Genomic DNA, 23,841 nt, shown 5'->3' on the forward strand with positions numbered 1-23,841 from the left:
ATTATTCTGCGACTGTTTGCAATTTGTGACAAAATGCTTGCTCAGAGCTTGAGGGTGTTGCACACTCGTGACCACTTTTGATCACAAGGTAATTGTCACTGCTAATTGTAATTGCTACAGTATCTAATTTATAAATGCAGACAGATTGCTAACAGGTTGCCATCAGTCTGAATGAGTCTTTGTCAGAATATATTCTATATTCCTATAGAACAGTAAGCTTCCTGAGTGAAAATATAATAGGTGATTTTTGACAATTTATCACATTTAATTGCTGTATTATCAGAAACAGATTGCATGTAATTGCCAACTTGACCCCATTCAGTCCCAGACTGCTATCAGACTGATAGCAGATGTCTTATGGCATTTATGGCAGGTTTCAGTGACAGTGTTGGTATGCTTGACAATCTCAGCAACAAAAACAATTATTGAATTGAGAAAACGTCTTATCGGCTAAAACAGATACTGACAGAGTTTAACTTTGAGGACATAATTTGCAGTTGAGGAAAGGTGATAAATTGCAATGTATGTTATGTTAATATATGTTGTTACTGCAATACTCAGCATATCGCGTATTATGAGTGAAATATCCTCACAACGATTCCCACCTCTAATTTGCGGTCATCAGGATCATTTATACTGTCTTCCCAATGAACCGGGCCGTACCTGTGGTGTTTGCCAGAGAGATCAGTTTGTGAATGCCAAAACACGTTTCTACTGGCGTAAGGAGAAGAGAACCTCACTCTTGGGAAATGCCAGGAATTTGAAAGGTAGCGTGGGATGGGATTTCATCATGAAAGGGCACAGCCTATTGAGAGAAGACATTGTTGGCACATCTCCTAATGCAATTAAAAACTTGGAGAACATCTGGCTGTCTGGTTTACCTCATCCTTTGTTACACACCACTTACTGATGTGTACATCACAGAGATTTGTGATAAATCCTGTGGTGAACAGCGTGATAGAAATATCTCTTTTTTCATCTGTGTTTCTGAATGTTATGAATCAGCTCATTCTTTTGAAAAGCATACCTGACTCAGCTTTGATGACTGAGTTGGATGGAGGTATTTATGTAACTCTCACACGGCATCATGATAACAGTCAAACCCTTACTGTCTCGATACTGAAAACCTATCCTATGACTCACTTAACATGAGATAAGATCATGCTTTTTCACACGAAAAAATATGCTGTTCATCTCCTTTCAAAACTTGCTGGGCCGTATTGTTGAGCTGAGGAAAAAGAAAGACTCCTACACAGTGAATCTGCAGCGTTCTTTCATGTCAGATCAGGTTGAGAAATAGTTGTGTGTCCAACTTGTCCAAAGACAATAAGGAAAGGGACGCTTCCAGGAAAAATCCAGCAGTTTTCAGTAGATACCGATCTCATGTGGAGTCACAGATGATACCGTCTTTTTGTTTTTTCTCAGACTGCTTTGTCTGGCACGACTTACATCTTTATGGTTCTCCTTTGTTTTGAACTGTGGACTTGACTAGTTTCAGTGGAATAAACAGTAGGTTTTGTTTGATCAATTACTGTGAACATTTCTGCCCTAAAGGCGTTAGCGTTTCAAAAACCTGAGATCTATTGCACCCAGCTGTACCGTGATTCAAAGTGATGTGGCTTTTACAACTTAGTGTGCTTTCTCAACTCTCCTCTAACTTCCACAGTTCTGTATGGGGTCAAATATTTACTGTTGAGGTCAAAGTTCACATTTAGTTACCATCAGAAATGGTTTGTGAGGCTATAGCAGCCTAGCAGGGCGAGTATGTGACATCTGTCACATTTAGAGGCTATTTTGGAAAAGTTAGAAAACACCATTGACGAGTCAGAAAGGATCTGGTTTTATTATCATTTGATTTTAGAAGAATTTCATTAGTAAGTTGCTTTTCTTCACAAATGCAGTTCAGTGTCAAAGTCTTAAGCCAACACTCATTTCTTTATATTTTGCTTCTAAGGAGCCAGATTTGGTTGCAGTTTGTTTTGAGTTGTCCAGTCGTTGTACATGACCGTTTTTAGAGGAATGTTTTTTTTGTAAAGCCACTTAACATACATTAAATGGTACCTGACTCAAGGGATGAACCAGCATTGTGTTTACACATAACAGAAAACTTAGCAAAGAATAATTTTAAATTGTATCTTTAGGCCTTTTGTTACTAGCAACTAGTCACAAGCGCACATAAATTATTCCCATTTCTTTAGTTAACTCAATGGAAAATGCCAAAGATAATCATTTGAAAGGTATAAAAACCATATTTTTGCACCAACAAGGTGATTCCCAAAGAGCTATTCCCTGAAAACTTGTCATATCTAGGCATAGTGTGTAGTGTGTCCTAAAAATATTTGCGGAAACTGGACAAGCGGAGGACACAAGAACAAGTATCAATCCTAAAATGCTACTTACAGCAGAAGAACAGTGTCTGAAAGTCAGGAAAAATCCAGCAAAGACCAGACGCGGGGCCTGAGAGATACATCTGGCCCTTCGAATCTACTGTTCACTGAAGCCTCATCAGAAATGGTCTGAGTGGAAGGGTGGCTGTCATGAAACCATGCTTAAGGAAAGGAAATAGGAAGAAAAGGTTGAGGTATGCTAAAATACACAATAAATCCGTGGCAACAGGTCTAATGGGGTCATGAGCCCAAATTTGAAAGTTTTGAGTCAAATCATCAATATTTAGAGAGGAGATGAGGAGAGAGGTGAGTGTCTACAGCAATCTGTTAAACACGGTGGAGGTTCTGTCATGGTTTGTGGCCACATTTTAGCCAGTGGTGTTGGGGATCTTGTCAAAGCTGATGGAATCATGAATGCAGAAAAGTACCATCAGATTTTGATCCACCATGCAATGCAATCTGGAAAGCATCTAATAATGATCCCAAACACAATGCCAGTGCAGTAAAAGCACACTTGGGTAAAAAAAACACACAATGGAACAGTATCAGTCATGGATTGGCCTCCCCAGAGCCCGACTCTTAACATTATAGAAGCAGTGTGAGATCATCTCGACAGAGACCGTAACAAAAGGCAGCCAACATTCAAACAAGAGCTTTAAATGTTCTTCAAGAACCCTGGAGAACTATTCCTGAAGAAAACACCACAATTTTTTGTGTGGGTTAAAAAAAAAAGACCAGTTTTGACCTGGTGGCTCTTAATATCCTTCTCATCTAAATCTAAACAAAAGAATGATTAAGCTCCATTTCCCCAAATTTTTGCCCTTTAACTAAACCGTAAATAATCTGTCAAATCAAAAAGGATGATGAGGGGGTCACACCAGGATTCCAAACAACAGGTGATCTTATGCTGTATCTCCAAACTTGTGGCATCATAGTGATACTTGTGCAGTCTTGTGCAGCAGACTTCTGATAGTAAAAGCCTACACTTAAGAGAAGCTAGTCTGTCATATTGTGGTTATGGTTGTGTATTGAACTGTGTATGCTTGAGGGCTGTTTGTGCCACGTTATTGCCGGTGTTGTTAAAGGCAGCGTGTTGCGTCGTGTTTGGGCACCTGAATCTGCCTCAAGGCAACAAATCCTCCACGTGTAACTCAAAAAAAAAAAAGGTCTCAACTTGCCATTATAATTACTCCACAGAATTTCCTAAGTCCTGCAACTTTTACTTTATATTCCCCTGACATGGGGATTTCCACAGGCAGAAACAGCTAAACCGGTACCTGTTTAGTGCGACTATAAAGTGTAGCCACTAGTTAAAGGTTAATAATGTAAAGTGAGGGAAAGAATGCAAAAGAATAAAGAATGTGAGTTGGCTATTACTGTGTGTGTTTACACAGCAAGCCTTTCCCAGGTGCTATACGATCCCTAGGATTACTGTGGAAGGGGGGGGATCAAACACATGCACACACACGCAGAGCACCCCCCCCCCCCAAAAAAAAAAAAAATAAGGAGCGAGAGAGGAGGGTAGACGGAGAGGGAGGTGCAGGGAGATAACAGATCAGATGGAGGACGGGAGAAGTCAGTGTGAATTCAGTAGATGGTAGCTCACCTCCACTGCAGACTTCACAGGATAGAGCACAAAGGGAGGCTTTGACTCTGGAATATCTCCTGCAGTATCTCTTTTGTGTATGAATGAAGCAATTTGCCTTAGAGAATGGTGGGAGTGTCATCCAATGAGTGTGAGGGTAAGTGTTAAAAATAAGGTCTTTTATAAATGTTGTTTTTTTTAAGACATATTAAGGTATCTGAAGCTACAGGAAAAATTTGGACATACAAAGAGAAAACTGTGCAAGCTGTGGGGATGTAAAGGTGCTAAAGGTGCCCTCAATCCAAGCACAGTAGCAATCAGGTGATGTTTACTTCATGCCAGCTAGCTGAAATGCCAAGAAAGGCAGAAATGCTGAATTGTTGAGAAAGCGGTCTTTGCCAGCCAGAGTCAATAGTGAAACATTGTAATTTTTCAAGCCTCTGAAGACTCTTTGTGGGTTGAAAATTCTTGTTGGATAAGCTGGAAAGTCTGCTTGCAATGATGTTGTGAAACAAAGCTGCTGCTGCTGCTGCTGACGGTCTGAATTCTGTCACTTTCGACATACTGGTATATTAAGTTATTTATGTGTGTGTGTGTGTTGCATGGCAAGAAAAGTGAGCTCAGCATGAGTGAAGTTTGTGGTACGTGGAGGGGGGTAAGAAAAAAAAATGGTGCAACCCGAATGAGGTCAGATTATTCTTTGGTTCAGAGTTTGTTGGGCATGTTAGCACAGGTGCTTAACACCCCCCCCCCCCCCCCCCCCCCACACACACACACACACACACACACACACACACACACACAACCATTGTTGCTCAATCTGGAGTTGGCACAGGAAGTCTACAAATGTAAGCTCCTTTTAAAAGCCTGAGTCTGCAGCGTTAAACAAACTACCCTCTCCACTTAACAAAAGTCTGCGCACACACACACACACACACACACACACACACACACACACACACACACACATACACACACACACACACACACACACACACACACCCCACACCCACACGCAAATACACTATGCAGAGTCTTGCACTATTAACAAGGTGAGGAATGTGTCTTGTGTTTAACAGCAATTGTTAACCAAGTGTGAGGAAGCTTTGAATAGCTTTGTAGACCTGCACCGCTGGTGTGTCAGACTTTTACGTTATGATTTTTACAGCACACAAAGCTTAGAATAAAGTTATGCTTTGGCCTTCTGTGGAACAGATACATCACTTTCACTAGATTAAACCCCCCCCTTTTTTTTATGTAGCATTGTAACACATTATGGGAGCTTTTGTGTAGTTTCCCTGAGGTGCCAAGCTCAAGTTAGAAGATATCAGTTACATGATAAACACACACACATGAGCAGTTGCAGCATAAATGCAAAGGATGATGCATTGCTTTAGATGTGTGACAACACTTGTGTGTGGTGTGCTGTTAATTATAAAGGCGTGACGGGAGACTTAAGGGTGGTCTTATGCGCCAGACATGCCAAAAATAAGAAAGCAGTTCCTGTTTGCTCACTTTTGCACTGTAAACGTAAAATTGGATAATCCGATTTTTTTTTTTTTTTTTTTTTTAAGCTGGCCCAAATGAAATTGTCAAATAGTTTTTATGAGTGTGGTGTCCTACTTCATGGCAAATTCTTTGAAAGCATCGCCTTGATTTCTGTGTTATATTTGATTTAGTGCTGACTGGTGTAAATTTCAACTTCTCTCTGCAGCGAATGAGTCATGCTGTGGATAAGGTTTTGTCTTACACTCGGTTAGGGGAAGCCCAGTCCTACGCTAGAGCCAGAATCTAAACAGCTGGAACCTCTGGCAGAGAGACAGCATTCACCAGGCCAACATATCCCACTCTCATGAATTTCCTCTCCTTCCACTTCCTTATTTCCTTGCCTGAATCAGATCTTAATGAGGACGCATTCCAGGTCCCAGCATGAATTAATTCCTTATGCCCGTTCCTCAGAGTGAGAGCATGCTGTTATTACAATGGACGGAAACCACGGTGGTAAAGAAGACAAAGTGGTTAAACAGAGACATGCAAACATGCACCTACTGTAGCTGTTGTTGCTCTTTGACTGTAGCCTTGGCAGGGCATTGTTAAACCCATAGGAAGACCCACCTAAGAAAAGTATGTCTGTCTTTAAGGAGTGGGAGCACCCTGAAGTGTAGGACATACATCTCTGACAAACAATAGATATGTTTTCCAGCTTATCTAGTTTCTGCTTGTCAGTGGTAATTACATCCAAATTCGCTGTGTTAGGGTCATACATCTAAAAGTCCAACATTCTGCCTGAACTTATTAATGTGCTATTTAATCCTGCATGCAAACGCACACACAGTGGTGGTTTCAGCACATTTTCTAGATAAGCAGACAAGAGTTAACAGTTGACACACCTCGCTAAATGCACAACATATGAGCCTGCCTCTGTGTGTGTGTGTTTTGGGGGTTTTTTGTGCATGCATGTATGTCGATCTCTGCCTGCGTTTGTGTGTGCTTAGCGCAACAGGTCTTGCTGCCATATGACCGCATACTGAACAAAGAGCTTTCTGGCTCAGTGGCTGTCCCGCGGCTGACCCTAGCAAGGCGCACAGTTCACCAGGTCCAAGGGGACTGGACTGTGAAAATTGGGTAGGAGGGGGGAGTGTGTAAGTGAGTATGAGATGGAGGGGGAATGGGAAGTAGGGGGAGGCAGACAAGAATGCCAGCAGTGACTCAGCCATTTGTTAGGTTTTTGCTGTGGATTTTCGGATTACAGACGTAATAAAATGGGTGTTGGAATACAGTCAATGGATACAAACGAGCTAATGGAAATAGCCCAGAAAGGTGGAAGAAACTAAAAGGGTTGCTTAGTGGCACTTGTTTGCGGCTGAAGATTAGATAAAGCAGCAGGTTGCAAACCTTTTCTCAGGCTGTCTAGCAGCTGGGGGGTGGGTGGGGGGCAGTGAGTTAGTTTATTTAAGTTTTGTTCTAAAAAACAGGGAGTGGACCTCATATCAACATATGATGTATGTGATATATCTATTCCAACAATCTGAGCCCTGAGAACCCAGAGCCCTGTGAAGGCCTGTATGAGGCAGATAGTGTTTTTCTAAGTCCAGAATTTCAGTTTCGCAACTGTTGGATAAACATCAGGTCCTTGTGAATGAAGTTCTAGCTGCCACATTTGGCTTGGTCTGAGCTCTCCAAAGTGCTCCTTAAGTTATTCCTGATAGGATCTCATATACCATATCAAACCATTACCTGTATCTGCTTATTCTTTCAGAGGGCCAGGGGGCAAAATCTCATGTTTCTGTCACCCTTTTAGCACTGGGAATGACTTACATGTTGATTCAAATTTGAGTTTGCGAGTCAGCAGAATTTTAGACCTGCGTTCAGGAAGTTCTGTTCATTTGCTGTTATCTTCAGTCGCTCCAAATCCCCATATTTCCAGGGTTAATGAGCAATTAGCAAACCCGCTTCCTGTCGCTGAAGCCTCTTGTCATTGTTTAGTCTGGATAGACAGAGGGAGAGGGGAAGGAGACTCTGTGATGAGATGGCTGATGGATGTTTACAAACTGCGAAGCAAAGTGACAGAAATTGAAAGAAGGACGCAGGGAAAGCAAAACAAAAAGAGCCTGTTGGATGGACACCTGGGATTTGTTTAGACTTGCCAATTTGACCTTTGCCCCCCTCTTTGATTATACACTGAACCCGTGGCACCCCCCGACCATTTGCCCTCTCCCTGTACAGCAATGGAGGTGCTGGTGAGTGAGCTGGGCGTGCTGCTGAAGATGCTGGATCAAGAGAACCTCAGCTCCACCACCCAGGAGAAGAAGAGCTCAGTGCGGAACCTGCTGCAGCAGATAGAGCCATCGGGTAAGAGAGAGGAGCGAAGAAAAATCATTTTCACATTGAAATGATTTCAGACACAAAAGGTTTTTGGAATGCTGTTTTTAGTAGGATAGCGAAAATATAATTTATTGACTGACAGACTTGTTTTTACTTAAGGCTCCTGTGGATGTTTGTGTTCTCTTCTTCTTCCTCTCCTCTAGTGTCAGGAACAGACTTCATCTACATGAACTCATCAGTGTACAGAAATGGGACAAGCTTTGTAGAGTCACTCTTTGAGACATTTGGTGAGTTCTCGCATAATGACATAAAATGCACAACCGCTTATGAGATGCTGCTCTTAACATATGAGAATAATTTAATCTTTCTTGTTTTGTTTTCTTTTTTTCAGATTGTGAGCTTGGAGACTTAAAGGATGTTTCAGATGATCTGAAAGAAAAAAAGAACACAAAAACTGACACTTCAAAACAGGCAAGTGAAAAAGAAGAAAAAAACTGTACGAATTCATTCTTCCTCTTTTCATAAATATGAGTTAACTAAATATTGGTTTAAAACCCTGAAGGTGAAATGATTCCGTGTGTGGGCTGTAAGCTGTGTAATGTCAGGCTTTTCAGCACTTACCGTCCCAACTGGATTTTGCAAATTGCAGATCCAAAAGGGGCGATGAAAACTAGAGACTGTATTCCATATTGTGGGGTTTTCCCTTTGCTCACATGCTCATCAGTCTCTAAGCTGCTGGACGAGTGAAGATTTAGGGAAACGCCCAGAGCCCATGCGTCTAATTTATGGAATTTATTTAGAGGGTTATTCTGTGTGTCTCTTTGATTATGTAGCTCTTTTAGTTTTTTTGGTTGTAGAGGAAATTTGAGAGCTATGTTTATGTTTATGTGTCGCCCTTAGCAGAACTCTGCAGCCCCACACTCAGCTGACTCGCCTCCCCCTCTGCCCACAACGCCTCCTCCAGAGGAGTACTATGAGGAGGCGGTACCCCTTAGCCCTGGCAAGATGCCTGAGTATATAATAACAAGAGGTCAGTGTGTTCCCACCTTAATTGAGCTCAGTGACCTTAGTGTTAATATTTCTTTGTAAAAACCTCCAAGGATTTAATTGGTATAAACAGTCATATAGCAGTAAGTTCCAAACATAATTACAGACAGCAAAAGTTAAAAGGCATTTTTTCTTCCATTTGCAGTGAGGACCAGCCCTCCCAACTCTATAGAAGATGGGTATGAAGATGCTGAGAACCACTACCCCCCCACCTGCGTAAATTCACACCGCAAAAACTCCTGTGAGAGCCCCCGCACATTTCCAGGACTGCTGGATAAATCCTGCGTTCTTCCAGCACACGCAGCTTATGTTTTGCTCTTTCTCGTTGCTCTAACAGACAATGATTCCGATGCTCTGAGCAGCTCTTACGAGTCCTACGAGGAGGATGAGGAGGAGAGGAGCCCGGGCGTCCGGCTTACTCATCAGTGGCCCTCCGATGAGAGCTCCATGCCTCCTGCTAGGGACTGTCGCATTTGTGCCTTCCTATTGCGTAAGAAACGCTTTGGGCAGTGGGCCAAGCAACTCACTGTCATACGGGACAACAGGCTACAAGTGAGATGCTGCACTTTTTCATTTTCATCTTCCTTCTTTACTTCTACATTTTTTTAACCTCATGTGCACTGTGTGTTATTCTTTGTGCAGTGTTATAAGAGTTCCAAGGATACGTCCCCCTATGTGGACCTGCTGCTGCCCCAATGCACTGTAGTCTATGTTCCCAAAGACAGCAAGAGAAAGCATCATGAGCTTCGGTTCACCTTACCCAATGGAGATGCACTGGTACTGGCAGTGCAGAGCAAAGAGCAGGCCCACACATGGCTTACGGTAATTTAACGTGCTGCAATTTTATGCAAGAGTCATTTTTTAAACCAGTGATGACTCGGGTACTGATGGTACCCGAGTCATCACTGGTTTATCAGCAGGGTAAAGAAGGACAGTTTAGCATCCTGCTCAGAGTGATAAGTGCAAAATTTCCCGCAGGTTGTCAGAGAGGTGAGCGGTCAGAGCGCAGCGCCTGAGGAATTGGCATCTCCCGTCATTCCCAGAAAATGTGAACTTGACAAGGTAAGTGTGGGAGACAAGATGTTTATGTGAGCATATCCTTGTCATTTTTATCGCCAAGTCCATAATTCTTCTTCACAGCTGAGGCGAGGAAAACTCAGCAGTAAGCGGCAATTGTGCTGTCACAATCAATTTTCCTAAACAATTGTTTGGCTCACCACGGTGCTCTATGATACCCGGGTTTGACTCGCAGAACAAAGAGGTGATAAGTAGCGTAATTAGGTGTTGAGGCTACATTGACAGAGGTGGTATTAGAGTCAGTGTTGGAACAGGCACGTCCACTTTAAAGCTTAACAGTTTGTCAGAACATAACATAACAGGCTTTCGTGTAAAAGCAAAAACTAAAGAGAGAGGAGCCCATACAGAGCTGGAAGGAGAGAAAAAAAAAGGCATAACTTTTTTAACTTAACTTAAATGAAACCTCTGCTGAAATCTAAACCTGTGTTTGTGTGTTTCTTCTGCAGAGGTTGTCTGCAGAAAGGAACACATCAGATTCAGACAGTGTGGGTGTGTCAGCTGGAGAGAACTGCAGAGAGAACGGTAAGGCAGAGATGCACACAATCTTAAAGCGTTGCAGCTGTTTCCATGAGTGGATAGAGTTAGCTCAGATGTAATTTGTAGAGTTAGCTCAGATGTAATATGACGCAGATGAATCCAAACAAAAAAATTTTGATTGTAACCACTTCATTGTTTTATGTAGGTAAGGTGAAACGGGGCGCTTTAGCTGCAGGGCGTAAGATCACACGTATCATCAGCTTCTCAAAGAAGAAGCCCCCTCGGCCAGGTGACCCCCGAACTACCTACAGCGACCCTCGGCAAGGTCAGAAACTACTTCTCTGTCGCTTTTTGGGAGTACAAGTTTGCAGATGTGTAGCTTTACCTTTTCTCCTCATGATGCAGGCCACTTATCAGTGCTGGTGAACCAGGTGTGGCGGGAACAGTGGTGTTGTGTGTGCAGAGGCTCCCTGCACTTCTACCATGACAAAGGAGATCCGCGGATGTCCCTCCCTTCCCTTCCTCTCCATGGCTGTGAGGTGGTTCCAGGACTTGGACCCAAACACCCCTTTGCCTTCCGTGTCTTACGGGACAGCACAGAAGTGGCTGCACTGGAGGTGTGCTCATTTGCTTATTTTAAATCTGCTTTATACTACCAGAAAGGTCAAATTAGTGTGCATCAAGTAAAAAGAGCTGTTTCTAAGAACATATGCACAGAGATATATCACCTGGCTCAACACTCTCTGTCTGCTCAATGGAAACATTTGGCTTATTCTTGAGTTAATGTTTTGATTCAATCTCAATCCTCTCATCAACTATGCTTGGTCAGCACCAGGCAGCTGTTTTCAGTCAAAAAGCTCAGATAAACAGACTGTGGAGCAATTATCAGCTAATGAGCCAGATGTTTCTCTCATCCACTCTAATACAGGCAAAGCAAAAGCAATCTCGATCCATACAAGAGCTCTTTAGCAACGGTTCAGAAATAATCTGCATCCACACTGATGTGCATATCACATGACCATTCACATACACCGGGCACACCTGCTGTAGACGGCAGCAGACTGTCTAACAAGACTGATGTCTATTTTCTGTATCAGAAAGGTCAGGTAACAGGGGCGTGACAAATCTGGGGCAGACATTTTAGTGATTGATAAGACCCAGTCTGACAAAGTGGTGTCTGCATCATCTTTTTTTTTTCTCTCTAAACTTAACTTTTTTGGGGAAAGTGGGTCGACATCAAAGTTTTAAAGTAGACTGAATATTAGACTTGAAGGGGTCACTGTATTAATTGTTGTTAAAAGTTCCTTGATTGCCTCCACTGATTTAATATTTAAATTTTGACAGACTTAAGGAATTACATGTCATGTGCCTTTTTTTTTTTTTTTTTTTTGTGGTCAGGCAAGCAGCTCTGAGGAGCTCGGACGGTGGCTCGGTGTCCTCTTGGCAGAAATGGGCTCCGCAACAGACCCAGAATCGCTGCATTACGACTACGTTGACGTGGAAACCATCGCTAACATTCGTGATGCTGCGCGACATTCCTTCCTGTGAGTGAGATAAAGTGGAAGGGGGTTTAGGATGCGTGGGCGATGTCAAAGCAAGACCGTCGGCCAGAGCAGCGATGTTTTGCTTCCATTATTTTATGCAAACTCACTTTATCCATTCTCTGTGAACCCAGGTGGGCTACCTCCTCCAGCAGCACCTCCACAGATTCTAGAACATACGATGAGGTACCTAATGAGGATATGCAGGTGGGTGGAACACTTGTGCTCAGACGCGCGTGTGAAACTGTACTCTGATGTGATCAGATCAGAAGATGTCCGGGTATGCAGCTGTTGAATGTGACACCCCATCAGTCGCCCAAATAAATTGACAGTGCTCTGTTGCATGCTTATCAATGATGGCTTTTTTCCCAGAGAAAAAAAAACAAAAACGAGTGAGAGACCAAAAAAAGACAAAGTGCTCACACTGATGACAGGAAGGCAAAGGTCACAGCAGTTTTACAGCCTGTAAACTCCTTTCTTAACCCCATTAATGTGCCCCAAAACACACATACCTCGGCAGTCTCAAATCGATAAATCTCAAGACACATTTACTGCATAGTGTGATAAACAAATTTCACTTTTCTTGATCTGCCCTCACTCTCCCACATCTGTCAATCCCACCCCCACCCCTTCTCTACTCCACCCAGTCAGGAGAGAACCGCAGGCAGCAGTCTGGGAATATAGGAAAATGGCGCTCAGGTTTCTCAAGCAGCGACTCTGACAGAACCAAACCATTAGTCTCCCTGAAGCAAACAGGCTCACGTAAGTGTGTTTAGTTTGCTTTCCAGTGTAACATGCAGTTCATCCAGCAGTGCTGCATCCATCCTCATAAAACTGTGTAGCTGATTTCCCAAATTCTAGCACTGTGCACATGTAGGCTATGTAGAGCTGCTATACTTTACTTAAACAGTGAGCTTTTAATTCAGTGCTTCCTGAATACAAAGAAAAGGAGGCAACTTTAAATCGATTCTTTGTATCAAGATGAATATATGGCCAATTGTCTCAGGGACTTGATGGTTATAAACCTACAGGCTGAGCTCATTAATATACTTTTTTAAGAGTGGAGGACCTAAAGTTGATCCTTGTGAATCCTTTTGTTATATTGAATTTTTTATTTTATTTTATAACCATTCTTGATTTACATCTGTGTGATTCAAGAAAGCATGGAAACATATCAAAATACTGAAAAAAAGAGAAATAATTCTTCTCAATAGATCAATATTTCACTAAGTCAAAGATTCCAGTGCTCTTGGGCTCATATAGCTTACACACTCCTTCCAGTTGTGGGCCTGTGCACTGGCAGTCATAAAACTTGAGCTGTCATCTGGCTCAGTATTTCTTCTTTTCTTCTTTCCACTCAGTCATCTTCTCACTTTCCATCCATATTCTGTTTCCTCCACTCTTGCCTCTCCCATTTGCTCCTTTTTTGTCAATTGCTCTCAGCTGTACAAGGAAGGGAGATGAGTGACTGGGTTACGGAAAAGCGATATCGGTGTGGATGTCTAGCAGAGCGTTCTGCTTCTTGCTGCACCTCCTCTGTGGTCTTCACTGTCACGTTCTGGCACATCAAAGAGGCGGCGCTTTCCAAGGGTTGAGCACTGCAGGATGTAACCTGAGATTTATTGGACATTTGCATTAGATCTGCTGTCTCACCTCCTGACCTCTTACCCTGCAGGAGTGTGTGTGTTTATCTTTAATTCCTGCACCATATCACTGGCTTTCCCCAGATTTACAGTGCTGTTTTAGGGTCGTTATAGTTTTAAAAACTAAATAAAAAAAGTATGGGGTCAGTGGAGTATGGTAATATAATAAGATTTTAATCCACCAAATCACAACAGTCGCCTCAAGGTGCTTTATATTGTAAGGTAAAGACCATACGGTAATATTAATGTCACAAATTTTCACAAAGAATTTCTTTCTTTCTTTTTTCCTCTCTGACCCTGTTGTAAAAATCACCGTGCTGTACTTTCATGTGACGCATATAGGCAGCTTCATACTCCTCACACGGAGAGCGTAGCATTAATTATGCAGACAGGCAGACAGACTGCCGTGAGAGGCTTTTGTCTTCTTCCCATAACCTCTGTACGCCTGACGTTTAACCTTTGCTCCCACCCAGATACCAACCAGTATGGAAGGTATGGGAAAACGCGAGCAGAAGAAGATGCAAAACGTTACCTCAGAGAAAAAGAGGAGCTGGAGAAAGAGAGAGATGGCATACGTAATGCACTAGTGACCCTCCGACAGCAGAAGAGAGAGCTGAAAGAAGAGCTGAAGACAGCTGCTGGTAAGAAGATCTAAAGCCAAACAGAGAGCAGATGAATGGTTGCTCTTTATTGTTAGACATCATATAAACCAGGACAGTTGAACTACAGTGGTTCCATAATGGAAAACACAACTAAAACATTTACTTTCCCTCTCAGTAATTAGCTAAAGAATGAAGAGACAGTTTGGGCACAAAGTTTTCCAAAGGAAAATAACCCTGAAAAAAAAAGAGAACAAGGGACGATTTTAGTCTTATTTTTGCAGCTGGATTGTTCAGTACTTGTGTGCAAATTTGCCAGACATCTTTTTATGTCATAATGCATCACTGCTCTTTATATGACCCTGCATTCTGACCTCCTTTATTATAGGGCCATGAAAGAAGAGAATTTTCCCACAGAGATAAATTCAGCATTGGTATTAATATTACTAAAAGAAACAACATGCGTATAAAAAATGTCTGTTATGTCTAATGAACTAATTTCCTCTAGTTCTGTCCATCTTATTGTGTTTATGTGTTTCTGTGCAGCAGATAAGAGGAAGTCTTTCCTGAACAAGCGCGTGTCTCAGTTGGAGGAGGCCTGTCGGGCAAAAGAGGCAGAGAGGGTGGACCTGGAGCTTCGCCTGACTCAGGTCAAAGAAAGCCTGAATAAAAGTCTGGCAGGTGGAGCACTGGGTGCGCCAGCGGAGGCTAAACCTCCTGTTAAGGTACAGTTGTTGCTTAATGTGGAAATGTGGTAGGCTGTCTGTATACAAAGACTTTTATTTACTCTTATACTTTTTTATATTTTCGTGCAGGTCTCCAGCAAGAAGATCCAGAACATCTACAGTGATTCTTTACCAGTAAATTGTGCCGCAGAGCTGCGTAGGAGGCCTCCGTCTGTTTATGCTTCCTCTACTGGAACTGTCATGCAGAAAGCAAAGGTAACAGTGACCAAATTTTCCCTTCCTGCTGCACACGGTTCAGTTGCTCACCTCGTCACTATAGACAGCTTTTTCTTTCAGTCTTCTGGGGGAGTTAACAGAGGCAGGCCTGCATGTACCATCATCTAATAGGTTTTCATTGTTCACACAAAAAGAGATGACTTCATATGATAATGCACGCGATTTAGATAACGGTGGCTCTGCGTGTCAGTGAAATGTGAGGCAGCAGTCTTGATGTTTGAGAGAAAGCAGCACTAAAATAAAAGTATACCACAAATGCAACAAAACACTGTTTATGTAAACAGTCTAACTTGTTGGTCCTCAGAATATTTTTTAGTTAATTTTTTAAGCCTTAAAAATGCCAGGACCTTATTTTTTTCCCCCCAAGAATGTCTTGGACTGCCACTTTGCTGGATTACTGTGAGCAACCATTTATTTGTAAAATTGCTTAATGATCTGATTTTCTTTCTTCAGGAATGGGAGTCAAAGAAAGGACCCTAAGAGGAGTGTCCTGAAAGGACCGGGGAATTAACACATGTCTTGATGGGACTTTGGACATCTTGCGTCCCTCTAACATCTCCCATCTATAAATGAAAGTCCAGACTTGTTTCACTTTGGATTATTGAGGAACTACATAACCAGTAATGAAAGAAATCAGCCACTAGGTGGTGGTGTACGTTACTAAATGTTTCCAAGGACTGCTCACAGTCTGTATCCAGGCATTTTCGCTGTCTGGACAGAAACAGTTTAAAATTTGGAAAAGAAAAAAAAATAGCAAGAAAGGTAAGTTCGAGAGAGAGGGGGAGAGAGAAACACAACAAAAGTGTATTGAAAGCACAATGAATGCACAAAATGTAGTATGGAAAAGCAACAGAAATGTTTAACTGTTGAGCGTTGTGTGTGGAAAAAGACGACCAAAGCAATGTGATGTATCGGAAACTTTGAGAATGAAAGCTAGTTTAAGCCACGATGTGCCTTTTAGATGACATAATCTTTTTGTTTTGCTTGTACATAATGAGCTCTGACTACTGTTTTGTATGTTTTTCTACTTAAATACTGTACATCCTTTCATTTCTCATTGTAAGTGTGCCAAAGTTTTAGGCATTTGAGGTCAGGAAGAAACAGCAATCCAATCCCAGTTTTCCAAGGTAATTGGCAGGTATGTTTGCAGCAGTTCCTCTGGGGGTTCAGGCTGTCTACGATGCTTCAAGTAATCACATTCAGATGATACCATCTGTTGCAGCAGTCTCTCTGTTTCTTGATGTTTTTTTTTATTTTAATGACTCTGGCAGGGGCTGATCTCCCTGGTGTTACCGCTCTAAGCTTTTTTTTTTTTTTTAAGTGCCTGAAACTTTTGTGCATTTTTCTACCTGAAGTTAGAATTCAACAATGTGCCACTGAGGTTCACGAGTGTGCACACTAGCTCCTCCTCTAAGGTCGAAGCTGTGCTGCTAAATTAAAAACCATACGTCATCCTCTTCACTCTCTTTGGCCCATGTTCAAATACAGGTAAATACTCACATTAGAGACAATTGAGTTACTAACAAAGTGGTGCTATTTCAGTGATAGAAATCAATCTTTTCCAAGTGATGAAATCATCATATGTCATTTTAACACCTTCTTCACTGAAACTGTGGTCGTCTTTTGCACTTTACTGTTCTCGTGCCTGGATAAGGGAATAATAAATTTCTGTCTTATTTTCCCAAACGATTCATCTCTAATTACTCGTTACCGTTCACAAGCTCAATTTTGTTCTCATAAAATGCACCAACACATTGCAGTCACTGATGTATTCTTTTAATTTCACACGGTATGCCTACAGTATATGGTCTCATGCAAACAATGCATAACAACCAATGGTGTGGTGTTGCTCAGGAATCGTATTCATTTTAAACTGATCCTCATTTGATCTATGGATTGGTCAGTAGACAATACAGGCTCTGGAGTACCATTCTTACATGCTAATATGCTGGGAGCCAACTCTTCGTACACGATCAATAAAAGCCTTCAATACGGAGCGTAGTCCTGACCAATTGATTTTCACCAACCAATAAATAAGTTGTGTCAGGTCAGTTGAGCTCCAGAGCGTGGCGACTAGTGTTGGTTCTCAAATGAGGAGGGAGAGGTGCTTCAGGTTGCTGACATTAACCTTTCCACAGCTCAGAGTGAGAACTTACAGAAAGAGGTAATAAAGCCAGTATAAGATATTGACAAAGAGGAATGCTGTGGGGAAAACCGTGCGGGCATAGCGATCAATGTTGTGTGGATTTTCCACAATGAAGACAGACGCCGCCCTACGTGATGCATCTTTCACTGATGACAAGCCGCAGCCCTGATTTGGCGCCTTCTCTTTTGATCCTGCGTGGTTCTTAGTGTCACTGTTTGCTGGCTGCTCCGTGGGCTCCTCTGCAGTGGAGCCGATCTCCACGGATTGGTTTGGTTGGCTGGCGCTGACGATGGGGATTGAGCCATTTCCATTAGACTCGCTGAACTCCCTCAGAAGGTCCTGTTACACAGACAGATAAACAGATTGATGTTTACAGTAATCTTTTCATTTTTATCTCATGTTTTTGTGTCAACATGTAGCTTACCCTGTATAAATCCTCAATGGTCTGGTGCTGCATGGTATAAAAATGAGCACAGGCATACTCCAACAGTGCGCCAAAGATGAAGGTGAAACAGATGCCCAAATAAACATCTATGGCCTTTATAAAACAGTTGGCATTGGGCAGAGAAGTGCGGGCTCCCATCATCAGAGTTGTCATCGTCAAGACTGTTGTCACTCCTGCAGGACAGATCAGAGTTTTGAGTTTTTCTGTATCTCAGATTACGCCCTAAGACCCTTTATTGTATTGTGGAAATGGTTACTATATGGACTCAAATTTACCAAAATCATAAACATGGAATAAAAGAGCGAGATCTGGTACTGACCAATGCAGGTCCTAGCTGGTACGGAGGACTGGCTGATCCAGAAAGAGACCCAGGAGAGAACCACCAACAGAATGGAGGGAACATACGTTTCCAAGATGAAGAACAGCACATTTCTGCGCAGTGCAAAGTGCAGCACCAGCTTAGGGTAATTTCCTGCAAAGAAACACAAAAAGAAAGGGGAAAAATATTTTAATATTTGGCGCATTTTGTGCTCTACTATCAGCTGTTGTTATAGGACTCCACATGCAAAGGAAATCCTGAGACCTGACATATGTTACCTGTTTCATACACAGCCTCTGACACCGATGTGTAGTAGCTCTCTACACTGTACTGAGCCAGCCGCAGCGTGTCCAAACCCTTCACTGAATCATTCCCTCTGGTCCAGTAGAACACCACATCCTGCAGGTTATACCCCCCTGACAAGACAAAGACTTTGGCAAATCTGAGCTGCCCAGGATAAAGTTGCTTTTCAACTTGATACTCACTACACAGAGGTGGATGAAAATGCTGATGGTGGTGAGATGATGATGATGATGATGGTGATGATTTTTCTCCATCTACACACATGATGGATGGTTAATGGAGCTCACAGGGGGTACTCACAGCTCTCCAGCTGCAGGGTGCAGACCTGTCTGTCCATGGGGTACTTAGTCAGATCCATGTTGCAGGCGATCGTGGCCGTGATGCTGTGGAGCATTCAAAGCAGGATCATTACCAGACTTCAAAAAGTTCACTGCAACCTGATTCATAACGGGACTGTTAATTATTAGTGAATGTAAAGTATTCTCCTCCCCTGATGAACAGTCAGGAGATCAAAGACTCATATCTGAAGAGTCATCACTGTATCCCAGTGTCTCACACATTAATTATGTGCAAAGTATTGTCTGATCGCAAGAATGAGATCAGGTTGCTGAGTTATACAATACTCAGTCGCCTCCATAAAGTCAGATGATGGTCCCAGCTGTCAATCAAAAATATGTTTCAGTAAGAAGAAACACACTGTACAAAGCTGACCTTTTTCTCATCAGTCAACCTGTCTAGTCAAAATAACATCATGCGGCAGAATGACATGACAGATTAGACTGATCTGATTTTTTAATACTCAGCAAATCTTCACTGGCAAAGGCTTAAGTGACTGAAGGGCAGACGGTACAGGAATGCAGTGCTATACCCCTGAGATGAATGACTGAGGGATGAGACATGCTTTTTACTCACACTCAGTCATTTATTTCCTTTCTTTTTTTTTTTTTGGAGAACCTGAGAAACTCACGGTTGACTACAAAAGCAATCTTAAAAATGAAAAATCTGGATTTGTTTCCTTTCTGTTTGTGACTGGCAGCATGAAATCTCAACTGCCAGCGAGCATCGACTCGAAAAAGCTCCTATAAAGAAATGTACCGAAGAGCATAGAGAACAGTTCCATTGCTGAAGATGCGTATGAGGCGGTTTTCCACAGTGACATCATGCAGGAAGGAGCGCTTGGAGTCTGGGATGAAGGTGTCAGGGATCCAGAGCAGTGACACCAGACGACCGTCCACACTCACGCTCTCACTTCCAGGGAACATCAGCCTGGAATCACGCCAGCGCTGACGGAGGAAGATTGTTGCAGTGTAGTCCTAAAAAGATATAAAATATATATAAAGATCCTGCTCCCTCATCTGATCACACTGACAGTAAAACAGGAGTGGTGTACCATATTGATTTCAGAGATGGCATCAATGCTGGCAATATCGAGGCTCATTCCAATTTCCACAGGACCCTCTGTTTAGTAGACACACATGGGAAACATGACAATCGATCCACTTTTAAGTAGGAGACACAAAACCATTGATGACTTTCACAAAGAAAAAAGATGACTCCTCAAGCTACTTCATACCATTGAAATTAGGTCTGAGGTAGCGGTTGTATCCTTTCATGAGCTTTTGTATTGTTGGCAGTAGCTGGGAGTCATTCCATTCACCCCAGTGGTTGGCATGGAATGCGCAGCTCCTTAAATAAAGCAGGAAAGCATAAAAATGAAATGAGACAAGAGAAGAGAAGAGATGAAAAATGGATTTTTACCCAACACAAAAATCCATATCCACGTGTTCTTAACAGTGCGCATGCTTTTTTGACCTCACATTCCCTCACCCCTGTGTGAAGGTCAAGAGGAGGATGATTAGCAGGTCGACGGACATCGCGAATCAGCTGGCAGAGGTCAGCGACTCTGCTCAGAGAGGTGTGACAAGGACCAAAACACAAACACATAAGTCATTTTGATTGAATGGGATAACACAGTTTCACCATAAGGTGGCAGCAACTAACTGACTGTGATTACAAAGCCCAGGGGACACCGACAGCACAGCAGTCACTCTCACTATTTGGTGTAAGATAACTGCACATTCTCCCCGACATGATAGTTGTAAAATGTTTTGGAAACTTGTATTGATCCATGTCTCTATATTTCTCTCTATTAATATATAAGTAGCTTTTCCAGTGCCTTCACACATTCTTGTGCAGACACACACACACACACACACACACACACACACACACACACACACACACACACACACACACACACACACACACACACACATCAACAAAAAAGACAATGTCTAGGTAAGCATGTAAGTGCACCTACCATTTATTTTTGGACCTTTCTTACAATTAGTTCATTTGCTCTTCCATCTGCTGCTATATTTGACCTCAATCACATGATTTATTTCAGAAGTCTTCAAGTAACCCTGTCTCTAACTCATCAAGGAATCCTCACAGGAAACCGTACCCCTCCTCCTCCTTTTGCTGATTGATTTAATACTTAGTTACTTACTGTACTCTCATTTCATACTTTCATCCAAACTATGCAAGTCTGTTGTGCATGTGCTTTGTTTCTTCAGTTATTACCAAAGCAATCTGCAGCCAATATATTGCTAGCAGTTTAGAAAAGCTACATTTAGTATTCAATGAACTGCCATTCTAAATGACTGTGCAAGTGAACGCTATTGATTCCCCTTCTCTAGTGGCCACAATGGCACGTCAGTTACATTGAATCCACGCGACCACGTTCTCCTGTTTTGATGCATTTTCTTGTTTGCTTCTCTGAAGCTCAGTTTAGGAATCTCATTGGGTATTTTGCGTTGCATTATGCTTGTTTTTCTTTGTTCTCACACCCCTCTTCCAGTTTAGCTTCTTTTCCATAAGCCATGTGTTGAACTACACAACAGCATGCTGTCAGATATTACGTTCCCTGCATGTGCACGCACACTCAAATAAACATTTCTGTTCATTTATTTTCCTTTTGCCTTTTACATTGCTTACATGCAAATTCCTAACTCTTACCTGTCTCGGCCGTGTCACTCTTATCTCCTGCTTTCTTTTCCCACTTGGTCCCTCTTCTGCTCTCTCTCAGCTCTTTCCTTTGTTTCCTCCTCTGCTCTTCTGCCTTCCTGTATCCTGTAAGTGTTGTCAGTGGCTGAGATTGGTCCCCTTTCTTGGTTATTTGTGATTACGTATCCTTGTGTGTCTTCCATCTACCAATAAAGCATCTAATATTTGGTTCCTGTGTGTCCTACTGCTGGTTGTTCCACTGTCTGTGCAACTCCCTCTGCCTCTCTGCACAGCTGTGTTGATCTCCCCGCAGAGCCTCTGTGCAGACCCCCTCGCTCTCTCTTCGTACCACTCAGGCTCTCATTTGTGCTGCATTTTTTTTTTCACTGCCCCCACCCCACACAAACACACACATTAACATCTAGTTTGATTCCCCCATATCACTTCTTTTTTTCTCATTCTTCTTATTCTTTTTGGCCCTTTCTCTCTATCTACCTCCTCCCCCTCAATTCACACTGACACTGTACCTCCTTCTGGGCTTCAAAGCATGCCTGTGTCTCATTCCCTCATGCCCTCCCCGTCTTCACCTCCAACTACTACGTTCCTTTGCATCAGTGTCATCATGTGAATTAGTTTCCTCTTCGCTCTGTCTGCAACTTAACTTCAGTCAAATACCCATACGGCTCAAATAAAAGTACTAATTTTGATTGCATTTACTTAAAACGTCTGTCCGTATCCGCCCTTTCCCACTATTTTATGAAGTGCACATTTATAGTCCAGATGATGAAGAAGCTCTTGATGTTGCTGGTAATAAGGAGCAGAATCCTGGCAGTTGAAGATGCTGGTGATGATTTGTCCACACACACAGAGAAGGAAACTGCAGCCCAAAGACCAATGCTGTGTGTGCGCTGTGCGGTCAGTCATTCATCTCCTGCACTGCTGACTTTATGAGATTGATCTTTATGAGACCATCGCTCTCCTTTGGCTCTGGAGCTGAGCTGCAACTCTGATTATATAGCCTGACCTCTGACACCTGAATCTCAGGCATATGTTAGAAAACCTTTGGAGTATACTTGCTTACAACACTTTATGAGATTTCAGGGATGCTTGTACCCACTGCAGCCAATTACTCTCTTAGTCTGTTACCCCCCAGCACAGACTAATGATTTGTAAATGGTCACTAACAAGCTGCTGCAGTATTTTGCTTGACCTGGTTATTTAGTGCATCAGTAACAAACTGTGGGCACAAAGCTCCCCTTTTCTTAATTTCATGCTCTAATGGATGTATGTCTAAAACAAATAGTCTGTTTAGTATAATATATATATATATATATATATATATATATATATATATATATATATATATATATATATATATATGATGTTGAGGAGAGCTGTGGAATGAACATAAGAGAACCTGATTTGCATCCATGCTGAGAATCATGCGAAAGGCAGTGCACACATTCCTTGACAGTGAAAAAGACAAATGGAGACGTTTGTGAAGCACCTGAAGGGGAAGGATGTAAATGTTTTATCGGTGTGCTGGGGGGGCGGCTAGTGAATAATTACAGCAGTGATGTCACAGTGGCACATAGCTTTGTGTTGGCCAGCATCCAGCTGACAGCCTTGTTCTACCTGCGTGCATGTTCATTTCTACCTGTGATTGAATAAATGTTCCTTTTATTTCCCTCACCACTTACACACGTGCAGAATCCCCCTATTTTCCCTGCCTGTTTATGACCTGATGCTCCCAATCACTTTCTAATTTCATGTAGAAGAGTAAATGAGTTAATGGAAAGCAGCCTGTATTTGAATAAAACGCATTCCTCTTTAGTTTAATGATGCAGCATGATTTAGTAATCTGTTGGACTGCAAAAGCCAGCCAGGAACCAATAACTTGGGGTGAGGAGGGAGGGGCTTTAAACATTAAAATGTATGGCTTTATTAATAAATGTTTTGTTTTGGGTGCAAATTTATGTTTGTATATTTAGTGCTTCTGTCAGGCAAGAATGTTCCAGTTTGAGCTTCTGACTGGTGACCCTTTTGGCCACCCCTTTGGTTCATTTTTCATTTTAAATGCAGTAACCTAGCTGGCAGTTCCCTGCTGCCACAGCAGCCCTCTGCTATTCATGTGTCACTCATTTATCACTTCTCGTGCTCTGCTTATGTTTATTTAAGTTACCTTTACAACCTTGAGCTTCTCATTTCTTTGTTTCTACCCCTCTGCACACTGTTCCCTATCATCCATCCAGCCAAAAGGCTTGATTCTGCACTTTGGTATCTTTCCCAGTCCCCAGTTGCATAACCTGCATAACTCTCTTTTTTTTTTTTTCCCAGAATCTCTTTGCCTCCCTGTCGTTACTCGTGTTCTCTCCCTATTTTCTGCTGCCTATCAGAACAGATAAGCATTTTGACACCATGTTTCAGGTAGTGTTCAGCTCCTCTGAATCTGCGCTGAGGCACCAGAAAATGGAAACGG

The 23,841-nt window shown here is 42.3% G+C and overlaps 2 protein-coding genes across 6 annotated transcripts in view; one reads left to right on the top strand and one right to left on the bottom strand.

Annotated features, from left to right (window-relative positions):
* The window catches only part of afap1l1a (actin filament associated protein 1-like 1a), a 29,026-nt gene extending 12,215 nt beyond the window's left edge, over positions 1–16,811 (top strand). Inside the window, exons 1-19 of one of the 5 annotated variants that reach the window (XM_030739191.1) lie at positions 3,967–4,129; positions 7,699–7,824; positions 8,001–8,084; positions 8,189–8,268; positions 8,698–8,827; positions 8,990–9,085; positions 9,182–9,396; positions 9,487–9,666; positions 9,823–9,906; positions 10,368–10,443; positions 10,604–10,723; positions 10,804–11,015; positions 11,797–11,942; positions 12,074–12,146; positions 12,587–12,701; positions 14,056–14,223; positions 14,731–14,906; positions 14,997–15,122; positions 15,597–16,811. In XM_030739191.1, coding sequence (XP_030595051.1) covers positions 4,099–4,129; positions 7,699–7,824; positions 8,001–8,084; positions 8,189–8,268; positions 8,698–8,827; positions 8,990–9,085; positions 9,182–9,396; positions 9,487–9,666; positions 9,823–9,906; positions 10,368–10,443; positions 10,604–10,723; positions 10,804–11,015; positions 11,797–11,942; positions 12,074–12,146; positions 12,587–12,701; positions 14,056–14,223; positions 14,731–14,906; positions 14,997–15,122; positions 15,597–15,623 — 2,265 coding nt within the window. In that variant the 5' untranslated portion in view covers positions 3,967–4,098 and the 3' untranslated portion in view covers positions 15,624–16,811. Of the gene's footprint in view, positions 1–3,966; positions 4,130–7,698; positions 7,825–8,000; positions 8,085–8,188; positions 8,269–8,697; positions 8,828–8,989; positions 9,086–9,181; positions 9,397–9,486; positions 9,667–9,822; positions 9,907–10,367; positions 10,444–10,603; positions 10,724–10,803; positions 11,016–11,796; positions 11,943–12,073; positions 12,147–12,586; positions 12,702–14,055; positions 14,224–14,727; positions 14,907–14,996; positions 15,123–15,596 lie in introns of those variants that run through there. The other 4 variants (XM_030739192.1, XM_030739188.1, XM_030739189.1 and 1 more) reach the window with 4 other exon arrangements.
* A 101-nt stretch (positions 16,812–16,912) lies between these two features.
* gabrp (gamma-aminobutyric acid type A receptor subunit pi) lies at positions 16,913–21,871 on the bottom strand. Its single transcript, XM_030739127.1, has 10 exons — positions 21,375–21,871; positions 20,184–20,259; positions 19,930–20,042; positions 19,747–19,814; positions 19,452–19,669; positions 18,657–18,739; positions 18,332–18,469; positions 18,054–18,206; positions 17,714–17,907; positions 16,913–17,628 (listed from the first exon to the last, which is right to left on the bottom strand). Exons 2-10 carry the CDS (start codon positions 20,228–20,230, stop codon positions 17,296–17,298), a joined length of 1,347 nt encoding a protein of 448 aa, XP_030594987.1. The 5' UTR covers positions 20,231–20,259; positions 21,375–21,871; the 3' UTR covers positions 16,913–17,295.
* Between the last annotated feature and the right edge of the window lie 1,970 nt (positions 21,872–23,841).

This window comes from Archocentrus centrarchus, chromosome 10 (assembly GCF_007364275.1).
Source record: "Archocentrus centrarchus isolate MPI-CPG fArcCen1 chromosome 10, fArcCen1, whole genome shotgun sequence".
NCBI classification, from domain to species: domain Eukaryota; kingdom Metazoa; phylum Chordata; class Actinopteri; order Cichliformes; family Cichlidae; genus Archocentrus; species Archocentrus centrarchus.